This window comes from Schistocerca cancellata, chromosome 9 (genome assembly GCF_023864275.1).
Source record: "Schistocerca cancellata isolate TAMUIC-IGC-003103 chromosome 9, iqSchCanc2.1, whole genome shotgun sequence".
In the NCBI taxonomy this organism is placed as follows: domain Eukaryota; kingdom Metazoa; phylum Arthropoda; class Insecta; order Orthoptera; family Acrididae; genus Schistocerca; species Schistocerca cancellata.
Window position 1 is genome coordinate 1,088,337 of NC_064634.1, and position 14,651 is coordinate 1,102,987.

The 14,651-nt window shown below is 50.7% G+C and overlaps 1 protein-coding gene across 4 annotated transcripts in view; it reads left to right on the forward strand.

Moving 5' to 3' along the window:
* The window catches only part of LOC126100421 (UDP-glucosyltransferase 2-like), a 206,339-nt gene that overhangs the window by 141,872 nt on the left and 49,816 nt on the right, over positions 1–14,651 (forward strand). Inside the window, exon 4 of one of the 4 annotated variants that reach the window (XM_049911027.1) lies at positions 7,101–7,142. The exons of the other annotated variants lie outside the window; for them this stretch is intronic. Coding sequence (XP_049766984.1) covers positions 7,101–7,142 — 42 coding nt within the window. The remainder of the gene's footprint in view (positions 1–7,100; positions 7,143–14,651) is intronic. 4 annotated transcript variants of the gene reach the window in all.

The window sequence follows — 14,651 nt, forward strand, 5'->3', positions numbered from 1 at the left end:
CCAGTCGAACTGCAACATCATCTTTTGAGCGACGTTCAACCCTCTACATCAACTACAGTTCTGTCAGAGCATGAAACAGAAGAGTTATTCGCTCTTCTGAGTGACGACGATGAATAGCTCACATACCGGTATGTATATATTTTGTAACCTGAGTTCTTGCTTTCTTTTGTTACAAATATGGTTATATATTTCTAGCATATTTGACTACTGTGATTGATTCAACAATATATGTGTTGCGTCAGTTATGATAACATGTTTAATTAAATGTTAGCGTATTTTATATGTGTGTTGTTGCAAGCGATGCGTCATTTAATTAAGATTGGATTGGATTGTTTGGGGGAAGAGACCAAACTGCGAGGTCATCGGTCTCATCGGATTAGGGAAGGACGGGGAAGGAAGCCGGCCGTGCCCTTTCAAAGGAACCATCGCGGCATTTGCCTGGAGCGATTTAGGGAAATCACGGAAAACCTAAATCAGGATGGCAAGACGCGGGATTGAACATTTAATTAAGACAATATAGCAATTACGTATGACACAAGTTTTATTAATATTTTATTACCCCCCCCCCCCCCCCCCCGCACTGGCATATTGCACCATTCAAAGCATGAAATTTTCAGTGCACCCCCAGTAAAATCAGTTTTAGCGACTTTTGATATTGAATCTAGCGACTCGGGTTTATTAGAGTTGGCAACACTGAAACAGCCTACTTACAAAGTAGTGTGCACGTCTAGGGACCGATGACCTCAGCAGTTTGGTTAGTTTGGTCCCTTATAAATTCACACACATTTAAACATTTTTTAGAAGTTAAACGAATTCATATTTTGATTGAAATAAGGACGCGCCCTGTTTTTTCCTGGTGCACAGTCTTCAGGTACAATAATGGAACGACGTGTTGACTATTCTTTAGCTGCAAAAAGCTACACTGCGCGTAAAAACGTATCACTTTTTCGGAACCCCATAACTGTCTGCCACTGAGCCGCATAAGTTTGAAATTTGGCTTCAAGGTGCCATAAACCTTCCCCTGTAGTGACGCAAAAACGTGGTGGCCTGTGACGTCACCATCGGTCTCAATGACTCTTCATACAGCAAAGCGTCGACAAATGCGAAAAAGGAAGCCCCAGCCTAGAAGTTCATGTCAGCTATAAGGTGGGTCAGTGATCTGACATTGGCACCAAATTTCACCACAATCCTGCCCAAGCCCATCGTGGGCATGTTACAAGATGAGATGGTAGTCATACCCACTCTTACCCAAGTTTCATCCCTTCTTTCGACAGCTCTGCAATGGAGTTCACAACCGTGACACACAGCGTCGAAATCACGCGGTTTCCTAACCGGTGGCCCAGGAAAACAGTTGATACACACCGCTGCTCAAAGTCGACACGAAAAGCACTCAGAAGCTGGCACGAAGGGCGTCGATGAAACGACCACTTTTCCCTCGGGGCTGTCGAAAACGACATCGTGCTGGTGTTACAGCTACGCCGCGCCATAGTTTCACATGGATTCCTGGTATTAAAACAACTGCTTTACAAGCTCTTAACTGACAACACGAGGATTATTCATTAGTAATGACGTATAGTGTGACAAATGAAAGTTCGAGCTGTACATCGATGCTTTTTCCGTCACAACAGCTCCAACGGTAAGTTCAGTCTTAAAGAGTTTTTCGCCTAACATTATAGCGATCAAACGAACAATCACAAAATAACGAACATCCGCCTGTACAGAGAGAGCGACAGTATCTTTAAACCGTGTAAAGGAATATTTCCTGCTAATTATGGTCTGGCTTCGATGTCTCTTCATAGTTAACAGTCGCCAAAAATTTCTCGAAAAATCACCTTACCTCATAACTGTTAGTGCATATGTAGCCCACTTTTTGACTAAAATGTGATACTCACAGAACAAGTAAAAGTAGACCTACTCACTATTCCGTCAAGGTACAACATTTTGATGTTCGTCATGCGATGTAACCAAAACACATTGGCCATCCAGATCAATAGTCTGTAACCCTCCTACCTCTCCGGCAAATTAGGCTTTTCTATATGGCCGTGTACTTAAAGTCCCTAATCTGCGGGGAAAAGGCATCTACTCTGAAGAATAATCCAAACTGAGAGAAGTAGATGAAGTTAAAACCGAATCGCCACTGCTCAGTATTTTAACAATGACGTTTAGAAACAAAGTTTGGTTAACTTTATATATTTTTAATTACGTAAACTAGTTTTTTAATTAATAGTAGTTAGTGGAAAAACTGGAAGAAACGTTTTCAAAGTATGTCATTAATGAAATAACCAACTGTCGTTAGTTCCTTACCGGAACAAGAGTAATTAAACTGAAACTGAACTTTATACTCGCAAGCAATCTTATGTAAGAATAGTTATTGGCGTCATGACGTAGGAACAGCACCTGACGCACACTTTCAAGAAGTTAACACGACACATGACAGTAGTCAGATAATAATCAAATAGCAAACACATAGCCGCGCGGGACTAGCCGAGCGGTCTCAGGCGCTGCAGTCATGGACTGTGCGGCTGGTCCCGGGGGAGGTTCGAGTCCCCCCTCGGGCATGGGTGTGTGTGTGTTTGTCCTCAGGATAATTTAGGTTAAGTAGTGTGTAAGCTTAGGGACTGATGACCTTAGCAGTTGAGTCCCATAAGATTTCACACACATTTGAACATTTTTGAGCAAACACATACAACATATCATACTCATTTTCAAAGATCAATTAAAGTAAGAGTTTTTACTGAATGTGGACATAAACTTTTTGTTACGTTACTCACCGTAATACTCACTGTCGTAATTGAAGCAAGCAGAAACGTTGTTTGAATTTAGCAGTTACTTCGACATTTCTTTGTAATAAAAGTTACAAATTATGCCAAAAGCTATAAATTAGAACTGCGCTTTGACAATGAAATTCGGTGTCCAAATTACGTAAAGTTTTACTACCAATTTTTTATTATGAAAGTTGCTCTGTTTGAAGCAAATGAATTAATACTGGCTTTTGCATCTTCTATCTCTGACATCATTCATACTACAGCGAAAGATTTAATTATCAGGTAATTGTCCAAAGTTGTAAAAATTTGTTTTGATACTCTAATAAATTAATGTTCACTTCAATTTCAGTTCATTTTCTGATTATCTCGGGTCATACAAAAGGACAGGAGGGATACTACTTGGATAATGACTTAGGAAAATTATTATGCACGAAAACAATGTTATTTAAGCAATGAATTCCAACTACGCTAGGCAGTCTATTACAATTCTAGCTATAAAAAGTGTAAACCCTACTTCTCTTCATGATGCCGTTGGTTTATCGAGTGACTTTATTTAGCAGTAAACAGGGCACAAGTCGTTCTTCTTGCCATACCATAGCCAATAACAAGAGCCCGCAGTACTCTTGATGTTATGTGAATTACTGTTACTGCATTTGTACTGCGTCCAATAAATCCATAGCTTACCTACATTAAACATCCGCCAAAACAACCAATTCAGTTTTTACTGCTCCGAACTTCGGAAACAGACTTTCTGTCTCCGCACTTCTGCACAGCCACGCCGTGGAATACACGAAACCAACGACACCAATCGTCTCCTCGCAACTCCCAACGGCTACATTTTTGGCGCGCTCGCACGCCCAGCGATAATGCTTTTATAATTTATTACACTCTTTGACAATAGCTTTTTCCCTGACTAGGCCAGCGTGTCTACTTTCAAAATGTTAACATTCCTTGCGTATTCTCTTTTTTAAATAACAAACAGAATTTATAACTTGACAACATATTTACAGGAATAATATTCAGCACAATTAATACAGCAAACTTCGCAAAACGCGTAGAAAATGTATGATCATGCTTAGAGTTGTGGTGTTACAAGCCTACTTAATAGCAGGTATGCCCACCTTCGACATGGATAACAGCGGCGACGCGTCGTGTCATGGAAGCAATGAGAACTTCGTAGATCGCATCTGCACACACAAGCCACCTAATCACCGTAAATTCCGGGGGGTGACGGGGGAGGGGGGGCAGGGGGGACGTGATGAGCTCTGACGCCACTTTCAGTCACATCGCAGATGTGTTCGATCGGGTTCAGATCTGTCTGATGTTAGCTCCGCCACAGTTCGCCGCCTGTCCTGTTTCACCAGTCTGCCCAGCCTACAACGTCAGACATCTGTAAAGAGTGGTGGCCGTCCAATACGACGCCGTGTAGGCATGGTTTCACCGTGATTTCGGAACTTGTTGAACACACTCACCACGGCACTCCTCGAACACCCGACAAGTTGTGCAGTTTCCGAAACTCTCGTGCCGTGCCTTCGGGCCAATCGCTCGCCTTCCCGATTCCACACACGGACAGCACGCCCACCGATACTACGAGGTGCATTCAAGTTCTAAGGCCTTCGATTTTTTTTCTCCGGACTGGAAAGAGAGAGAAACATGCACATTGTTTTAAAATGAGGCCGTGTTCATTGTCAATACGTCCCAGAGATGGCAGCACCATATGGCAGATGGAATTTTACCGCCAGCGGCGAGAATGAGAACTGTTTTAAATACTTAAAATGGAGACGTTTTCCTTACTTGAGCAGCGTGCAATCATTCGTTTTCTGAATTTGCGTGGTGTGAAACCAATTGAAATTCATCGACAGTTGAGGGAGACATGTGGTGATGGAGCTATGGATGTGTCGAAAGTGCGTTCGTGGGTGCGACAGTTTAATGAAGGCAGAACATCGTGCGACAACAAACCAGCCGGCCGGAGTGGCTGAGCGGTTAAAGGCGCTACAGTCTGGAACCGCACGACCGCTACGGTTGCAGGTTCGAATCCTGCCTCGGGCATGGATATGTGTGATGTCTTTAGGTTAGTTAGGTTTAAGTAGTTCTAAGTTCTAGGGGACTTATCACCACAGCAGTTGAGTCCCATAGTGCTCAGAGCCACTTGAACCATTTGAACAACAAACCGAAACAACCTCGGGCTCACACAAGCCGGTCTGACGACATGATCGAGAAAGTGTAGAGAATTGTTTTGGGGGATCGCCGAATGACTGTTGAACAGATCGCCTCCAGAGTTGGCATTTCTGTGGGTTCTGTGCACACAATCCTGCATGACGACCTGAAAATGCGAAAAGTGTCATCGAGGTGGGTGCCACGAATGCTGACGGACGAACACACGGCTGCCCGTGTGGCACGTTGCCGAGCAATGTTGACGCGCAACGACAGCACGAATGGGACTTTCTTTTCGTCGGTTGTGACAATGGATGAGACGTGGATGCCATTTTTCAATCCAGAAACAAAGCGCCAGTCAGCTCAATTAAAGCACACAGATTCACCGCCACCAAAAAAATTTCGGGTAACCGCCAGTGCTGAAAAAATGATGGTGTCCGTGTTCTGGGACAGCGAGGGCGTAATCCTTACCCATTGCGATCCAAAGGGCACTACGGTAACAGGTGCATCCTACGAAAATGTTTTGAAGAACGAATTCCTTCCTGCACTGCAAGAAAAACTTCCGGGAAGGGCTGCGCGTGTGCTGTTTCACCAAGACAACGCACCCGCACATCGAGCTAACGTTACGCAACAGTTTCTTCGTGATAACAACTTTGAAGTGATTCCTCATGCTCCCTGCTCACCTGATCTGGCTCCTAGTGACTTTTGGCTTTTTCCAACAATGAAAGACACTCTCCGTGGCCGCACATTCACCAGCCGTGCTGCTATTGCCTCAGCGATTTTCCGGTGGTCAAAACAGACTCCTAAAGAACCCTTCGCCGCTGCCATGGAATCATGGCGTCAGCGTTGTGAAAAATGTGTACGTCTGCAGGGCGATTACGTCGAGAAGTAACGCCAGTTTCATCGATTTCGGGTGAGTAGTTAACTAGAAAAAAAAATCGGAGACCTTAGAACTTGAATGCACCTCGTACATGCACCGCGCGTGTATGTAACTAAAAGTCATTCCTCGTCAGGTGACACTGCTATCGCCTGGACTGTTCTATGTTGGTAGTTGGTCGGTGGTCGTAATGTTCTGGCCGATAGTGTCCTTACTCCTTAGGGAAATGCCGCTACAAAAGGAACTATGCAACCGAGGCACACGACCGCAACCGGCCTACTGTTGGTGGGCAAGAGACAGTATGTTTTCTCGGAAGTGCCCCAAGCAAGTGTTTTGGATTCCTTGCTGCTCATATTGTGTGTGTTTGTCCTTAGGATAATTTATCTTAAGTAGTGTGTAAGCATAGGGACTGATGACCTTAGCAGTTAAGTCCCATAAGATTTCACACACATTTGAACATTTGAAGAAATTCGTATCTTCGTACGAGATCTTATGTCCGTTCGTTCGTCTATCACTGACTTTTCCAGTTTCCTTAATATTGTGAGACGCTAACACATCAGCTGTTTATGCGAAGCCAAGGAGCAGCGTCCGATTTTCTTTCCAGATATCATCCAGCACTCGGTCCTTAGAAACGTTACTATCGACGGGACACTGAACTCTTACTTTCCTTCAGACTTTGCATGAACTGCGTTATTATGATGGGTGGATACAATCACAATACTAATTTGCTAATTTCTCTCTCTCTCTCTCTCTTTTCTGCAGGATTCACTCTTCTCTCTTTCGGCAGGCTTCCGCCTGCTCTACAAATCATGCTTATGCTTTACGGCTCTGCCGACGGGTGTCGGGAGTACATGGAAGACGAAGCCTTGCGGACCTTGATCGACTCCCGGGACCGGAAGTTCGACCTCGTCATACTGGAGACGTTCTTCAACGAGTGTCTGCTCGCCTTCGCGCACAAGTTTGGGACTCCAGTCGTGCAGGCGGTCGCCTTAGGCGGTGGAGCCAGCTGGATGAACGACATGGTCGGGAGCCCCTACCCGCTGGCCTACGTCCCTGAAACCTGCCTGCCGTACACCAGCAACATGAACCTCTTCCAGCGTGCCAACAACGTCTTCACCGCATCGCTTTTCAGACTTTACCGCCAGTTCTTTTATCTCCCAGCTATGGACAGAGTGGTCAGGGAGTACTTCAAAGACATCACGGTGCCTCCTGTAGCGGAACTAGTGCGGAACACTTCCCTCTTGCTGCTCAATTCGCACTTCAGCTTCCAACACGCGAGGCCGTTCGTACCAAACGCCGTGGAGGTCGCCGGTATGCACATCAGACCGCCTAAGAAACTTCCACAAGTAAGTTGTGTACATTTTTCTCATATCTGTAAACATTAGCACGTATTAATACTTACTCCTTACGGGAAATGAAGCTACAAACGGAACTATGCGACCCAGGCACACGACCGCAACCGGCCTATTGCTGGTAGGCAAGACAAAGCATGTTTTCTCGGATGTGCCCCAAGGAAGTGTTTTGGATTTCTTGCTGCTCATATTGTACGTTCATGACCTAGCCAAAAATACTAAGAGTATTATTTATTTTATTTACACGTCTAGTTCCGTAGGACAAAATTGAGGAGCAAACCTCCAAGGTCATGGAACGTGTCAGTACATGAAATTACAACATAAAAGTAATAACACCTAAAATAAAATGCTTATGAACCCAAAAAAAGTCAACCCGTAAGTTTAAGTGAACGTGATCAACAATATAACATAGCAATCAGCTTAATTTTTCAAGCATCTCCTCTACAAAATAGAATGAGTGACCCACGAGGACACTCTTCAGTTTCGATTATAAAGCGCGTGAATTACTGCTAAGATTTTTAAATTCTTCTGGTACCTTACTGAAGATGGATGCTGCAGTGTACTGCACACCTTTCTGCACAAGAGTTAGGAAAGTGCGATCCAAAATGGCAGATTGGATGTTTGTCTAGAATTAACTGAGTGAAAGCTGATAATTCTTGGGGATAAGCGGATATCGTTAACAAGAAACGACAGTAAAGAAACAGTAAGAACTCTGGCTACGTATGCCAGGTGTGGGGGCAGTTTAAGCAGCGGAGCTGCTGTTCCTGCGGCGACCTCTTCGGGGTGCAGTGGGACCTAACGTGTTGAGCTGTCCTCACTGGGCGTCGTCGATTGTGACGCCCTTTGTTTCTATATCGGGCTGCAAGAGAAGACTACTCTCGCAGTAGGTCTGGCCAGCGAGTCGTTGGCCTGTGGTGGACCTGGCGGCCCAGACCACGAATCAGGCGGCTGCCAGACTGTTCTGCATCGCTGTAGAACACTCTGGCGATTTGCCGGAAGCGATCCCGCAGGAAGGGGATGCCAGCTTCCTCGTGGAGCAGCCTCGTCGGGTAGGGAGGCGGCTTGTGGACCGCAAGTCGCAGCGCCCTATTTTGCACGCGTTGCAGCGTCGCAATGTGCGTCGCTGCCGCGTTGCCCCACACCACGGCCGCGTATTCCAGTAGCGGCCGGACAAGGGACAGATACGTGGTGAGGCCGTGGCGTGGAGGAGGTGTCGATGAGGGGTTGAGCAGTGGGTAAAGCGCACGCAGGCGCCCCACTGCCCGCCCTATGACGTCTCGGGCGTGTGGCAGCCACGTCAGGTGCCTGTCCAACGTCACCCCGAGGTATTTGCCGGTCCGCAACCGTGGGATGGGGCCCCCCACGATCGCGACCGGCGGTAGGTCCGGCGGCAGCCTCTTTCTGCTGGAGACGACAGCCTGACTCTTCGCAGCGCTGAACTTTAAGCGCCATTTCGTGGACCAGGCGCCCAGGACGTCACATCCGAGCTGGAGGCGGCGGCGCATCTCGGCCGCGTCCATGCTGCGGGTGAACAACGCCGTGTCGTCGGCATAAAGCGCCAACTCCACGCGTGCCACCCGCAGTACAGCAGGGGGCCGAGGACCGACCCCTGCGGCACTCCCGCTCGAATCTGCCGGTCGGTGGAAGTGCCCCCATCTGCTCGGACGTGGAATGTGCGTCCCGAGAGCTACGAGCGCAGCAGGACCGCGTGCGACGCCGGTACCCCGTGCGCAAAAAGTATGTACACGAGGCCGTCGTGCGACACGCAGTCGAAGGCCTCGGAGACGTCGGGAAGCACCGCCCCTAGGTACTCCCGCGTCTCCAGCGCTCGCATCCCCTGCTCCACGAGGCGCAACAGCTGCTGCGTGGTAGAGTGGCCGCACCGGAAACCAAACTGCTCCTCGGGAATGACCTGCTGTTCCGTCACGTGGCGCAGCAGCCGCTCCGCGTACAACCTCTCAAACACTTTTGAGAGGGACGGGAGCAGAGTGATCGGCCGGTAGTTCGCGGCCTGGCGTGGATCCTTGCCGCTCTTGGGGATGGCAACCACATCCGCATGTTTCCACGCGGAAGGGGAGGTGCCAGAGCGGAGGATGCTGTTAAAGATGTCCGCCAGAGATTGGTGTACCTCCGGCGGAAGCATCCTCAACAGGCAGTTGGTGACACCGTCCGTGCCGCCCGCCTTCTTCGGGTTGAGTCGACGGAGCTGCAGATCCACTTCCTCAGCTGTGATTTGCTCGATCGAGTCGTCTTCCTCCCGTGCAGCGAGGAAAACCGGCAGGCGGTCCTCCACCAGACAGACGGACGCGGTCGGTATCGACCACACCATCAGCGGATTGAAAATTTTCCGCGAACGTGTCCGCGAGGATGCCGGCTTTCGCGTCTGGCTCGCAGACAACGTTCGCACCCGTATGGAGAGGCGGGACTCGCTGGCGACGACGAAGGAAACGCTGGGCGGCCCGCCCAGCACTACCACCTGTCGTCGTTAGGGTGGCCACGAGGCCCGCCCAGTCCCGATGTCGATGGTCGTCGATGGCGGCCCGAATCCCGCGCCGCGCCCTGTCGAGGCGGCGCTTCGTCTCTGGCAGCCGTGTGAGCTGCCACTCCCGGAAGAGGCGATTCTTGCTGGTGTTCGCCTCTAGGATGTGCGGCGGGAGTTGGCGCGACATATCTCGCGGCCGTCCCGGCGGCCTGGGAGTGGCCGCCTCCGCTGCAGCCGCGTGAAGGAGGCCAACGCTTCGTTGGATCTGGCGCGCCCTCGAGGCGGTCGAGGACCTCGTCACGAAAGCGTGCCTCGTCTATGCCACGGAAGTTGTGGCGGTCGGACGGCATAGATGCACCGATGACGTCCGTGTCGAAGACCACCTGGAGGTGATCGGACGACATGGCGCATCTAACGGTGGCAGATGTGAAGTGCCCCACACCTTTGAGCACGGCGATGTCGAGCACATCAGACTGGCCGCGGTGGGGGAAGACGGTGTGACCGTAAGGCCCCAGTACTATCGCGCCGTGCCGTTGTGTGGCGCGAAGGAGGCGGCGGCCGCTGGCGTTGGTGATGCGGGAGTTCCACTGCGGGTGCTTGGCGTTCGAGTCATCCGCAACGAAGACTTTCCCGCGCAGTGCCAGCAGGGTGTCGACGTCAGCCTCCTCAAGGAGTCTCCTCGGCGGCCTGTAGGCCGCAACGAAGGTGATGACCCCCGCCGTCGTGGTGACGGCCACCCCGGTGGCCTCCACAGCGGCGACGGGCGGGAGCTGAACTTCGTGACGTTTCAGGGCGCCTCGATATAAATAGCCGTCCCGCCGCCGTGGGTCAACCTGTCGGTGCGGTAACACCGATAGTTGGCCACCTTGACATGTATTCCCGGTTTCAGGAAGGTCTCGCACACGAGGCAGATGTCAATTGCCTCGTCGCGCAAGAACTCCCTGAATTCCCCTTGCTGGGGGACCAAACTGTTTGCATTGAAAGCGCAAACGGTGAGGCCACGGATATGGCGGTTACCCATGGCGCGGTGGAGTTGCAACGCCGGCCTGAAGGGCCGACGTGACCGCGGTGACGACCACCGGGAGTTGCTCGAGCAGCTGGCTCAACGACCGCACGAGCGAACGGAGCTCCGCTGCGTCGGTGGCCGAGGGGGCGGTGGGGGCCGCTGGGGCGGCCGGTTGCGGCCGCTCCGTAGTAGACGCCTGCGCGTGGCGGCAACCCGCGCGCTCTGCGTGGGCGCGGGGGTTGCCACCCCCACGGGCGAAGCCGTGGACGGCGCGGTCGGTTGCTGCGTCTCGCCCGCCACCTGTTCCGGCGGCTGACGGTCCGCCCTTGGTGGCGGCAGCAACGCTGGTGGACGGGTGCACGTTACGAGAAGGAGCAGCCCCTCCCCTCTGTCGATTTCGGCCCCTTTTGAAGGCCGAACAGCCTCTGTAGCTGGCAACGTGCGTGCCGCCGCAGTTGCAGCACGTCGGCTTTTCTTCCCTGGCAAGCCCGCAGGACTTGACGCAGTGGGGCAACATGGAGCAGTAGCGGGAGACGTGGTCGAGCCTCTGGCAGGAAAAGCACTGGGCCCTCTCGCCTTTGGCCCGGAGAGGTTCCACCGCGACCGTGACCCGGCCGACCCGCTGCACCTGGAAAATCTTCCGGTTTTCCAGGTTGTCAACGAGGAGAACCTGGTACAGCGGCATGTCGCGGTGCGTGCATAGGGACTTCATCAGTCCGGTGGACCGGACGCCGAAGCCCGGGTCCTCTAGCTCCTCTCGAAGGTAGTCCGCACCAAACTTGAGGGGAAGGTGGCGGAATACCGCCTTCAGAAGTTTGAGTGGCTCGGAGGGGTGCGTGTAGCACGGGAGGCCATCTTTGCAGATGGCGTCCATCACCGCGCGGTACTCCGCGTCGGATAACACTGTGACCTTGTAGGGGTCACGGCCAGCGTTCTTGACAGTGGCGGACGCGGCCACCCTGTCCAGTTTGTGCTGGAACTCCTTGTACTCGCCGGCCCATCGGATGACGATAGGCGGCGGCTTCTTCTGGGCCGGCGCCGGGGGCGCGGCGCCGTCCTCCATCGCATCGACGCCGGCGCCCGCAAACGTGTTGGCGGTCGGCAGCGGGGTCGGTTGCTGCAGCGCAGCAGCCCTGGCGGTGTGCCGCCTGGGTGGGGCGACAAAACCGACCTCGTCCGGCTGCCGGGAGGCGGCAGGTGAACGAGTGGGCCGCCGCGTCGTCTTCGTCGATCTCTGCGCGGCGGTGCTCCGGGAGGAGCCCGCGATAGTCATCCCAGACTCCGTGGTGGAGGTGCGGGAGGCCCTGGAGGCCTTCTTCCGCGGCCTCGCTGCGTCAGATGTCTGAGAGGGAGTGTCGGAGTCGTCACGCGTCACAGCCCGGCGCTTCCTGGGCGCGCGGGCAGCGTCGAGGTCGGTGTCACGGCGCTCCGAGTCGGCAACCGCCTCAGCCGGATTTGCGTCGGGCAGGTCGATGTCCTCCATCTCGGTGGCCGCAGCTAGCGCAGCCACGGGCCAGGGGGCACATCGGCCTCTCGAGTGGTCGAGGCCAGCGGCGCAGCTCCCGCCGAGGCCGCCACCGCCGGGACCGCAAACTCGCGCGAGGCGACCGGCGGGGCTCTCGGCGGCACACCCGCCACCTGCTGCCTCGTGTGCGGTAGAGCGGCAGCCTTCTGAACGTTACAGAGGGCGAGTATAGCCGCCTCGTCGTCCTCTCGACCAGGGTAGGGGCCCCCGTGGGCGAGTTTGTTCGTAAGAATGAACACTCGATCACGAGAGTGCGCGTCAGAATCCGAAGAGTCAATCCTGTCATCGTCAGTTGTCGAAAGCCGGCTCGACGTAAGTGGGGGCCCGGATGGGGCCGCCACCGGGATCAACTCAGTCGCCTGAGCTGGCCCCGACGGCCGGCGATCCGCCACACCCTTGAAGCGTCGCAACGAGACGACAAAACATCCGTCGGGAAGGTGGTTCTTGTCAGGATATCGCTCTCTCTACAGTTCCGCTGCCTGCGTAGCATTTCCCCTACCTTCAACAACAACAACAACAATAAAAGAAACGTTATGTCGATGCAGTTTGTAGAAAGGACAGCCTTTACTGTATGCCTACTCTGCACAGCAGTATTTAAATGGACAACACTACTGTACTAATGTACCCGTACATAACAAAACAGTATTGCACTTACTGTTCAGCTAACTTACTTTCCCCATAGACGAGCAGCATTTCTACCTCCTCTTCGTTGGTGGACATTCTACTCACACAACTCTTCAACTGACGATGGTTGACGGAATGACGGGTGTGCATTCTACTAATGTTTACATTTGTCCCCTGCCAACGTCAGCACGTGGATGTGTTCCATTACCCCGAGTACCTCCACTAAATACTGGGGGCAGCAATGCAGATGTTGTGTTATGTAATTAACAACGTTGTGCTTAAGTGAATGGTACACTGTGATACACTTTTGAATAGGTCTTTAGGAGAGGAAATAAATTACCGAATAAAAAATACAGGGTGCCATTTAAAAAAGTCATACCGCTGTTCATATCTTTTTAAAAAAGAAAGCTACAACGAAGGCAAGCATGCTGATTGGTGTCCCCCTGACGGCTCAAGAACATTTGCTTGAAACATTTTGTAATCTGCATCTGCACAAACAGTTACTTAGGGTGATCAGGATAAATGGCGCACCCTGTATACTGAGGGGTCAATGTCAGAATACCCAGACTAGAGAACAGGGGTCGGCAAGAGGTTCGTAACATTACACCACTTACTGCCCGAACTGCCCGTTTCTGAGCCAGAAATATCCTTTGAGAATGCGAAGAGTTACCCCAAACAAAAGCAAAACGAGGATAATGGAATGTAATCGAATTAAGTCGGGTGATGCTGACGGAATTAGATTAGGAAATGAGACACTTAAAGAAGTAAAGGAGTTTTGCTATTTGGGGAGCAAAATAACTGATGATGGCTGAAGCAGAAAGGATATAAAATGTAGACTGCCAATGGCAAGGAAAGCGTTTTTGAAGAAGAGAAATTTGTTGACATCGAGTATAGATTTCAGTGTCAGGAAGTCGTTTCTGAAAGTATTTGTATGGAGTGTAGCCACGATGGAAGTGAAACATGGACGATAAGTACTCTGAACAAGGAGAGAATAGAAGCTTTCGAAATGTGGTGCTACAGAAGAATGCTGAAGATTAGATGAGTAGGTCACATAACTAATGAGGAGGTATTGAATAAAATTTGGGAGAAGAGGAGTTTGTGGCACAACTTGACAAGAAGAAGGGACCGGTTGGTAGGACATGTTCTGAGGCATCAGGGGATCACAAATTTAGCATTGGAGGGCAGCGTGGAGGGTAAAAATCGTCGAGGGAGACCAAGAGATGAATACACTAAGCAGATTCAGAAGGATGTAGGTTGCAGTAGGTACTGGGAGATGAACAAGCTAGCACAGGATAGAGTAGCATGGAGAGCTGCATCAAACCAGTCTCAGGACTGAAGACCCCAACAACAACAACACCCCAAAATATAATACCATACGACATAAGCAAATGAAAATAAGCAAAGTGGACTAATTTTCGTTCAAACATCGTTCGAATAGTAAAAGGGGCAGCATTAAGTCTTTGAACAAGATCCTGAACGTGGGCTTTCCACGACAGTTCACTATTTATGTGAACAGCTAGAAATTTGAACTGTTCCGTTTCACTAATCATATGCTCATTCTGTGCAATTAAAATGTCGTGTTTTGCTGAAACGTGTGTTAGAAACTGTAAAAACTGAGTCTTGCTGTGATTTGGCGTTAGTTTATTTTCTACAAGCCATAAACGTATGTCATGAACTGCACTGACTTCGCATGTAATGCTGTTATCTTTGATGAGGCACTATCTGAAAAAATTCCACTGATTTACATTCAAATGTGGATAAAATATCGAAATGGTGCACGGAATGACAGTTTCCTTTAAATGTTTGGAAATGTAAATATGTGTTCTTTGCGAAACAGGAAAAACGTAGTATCCTATGATAGCAGTA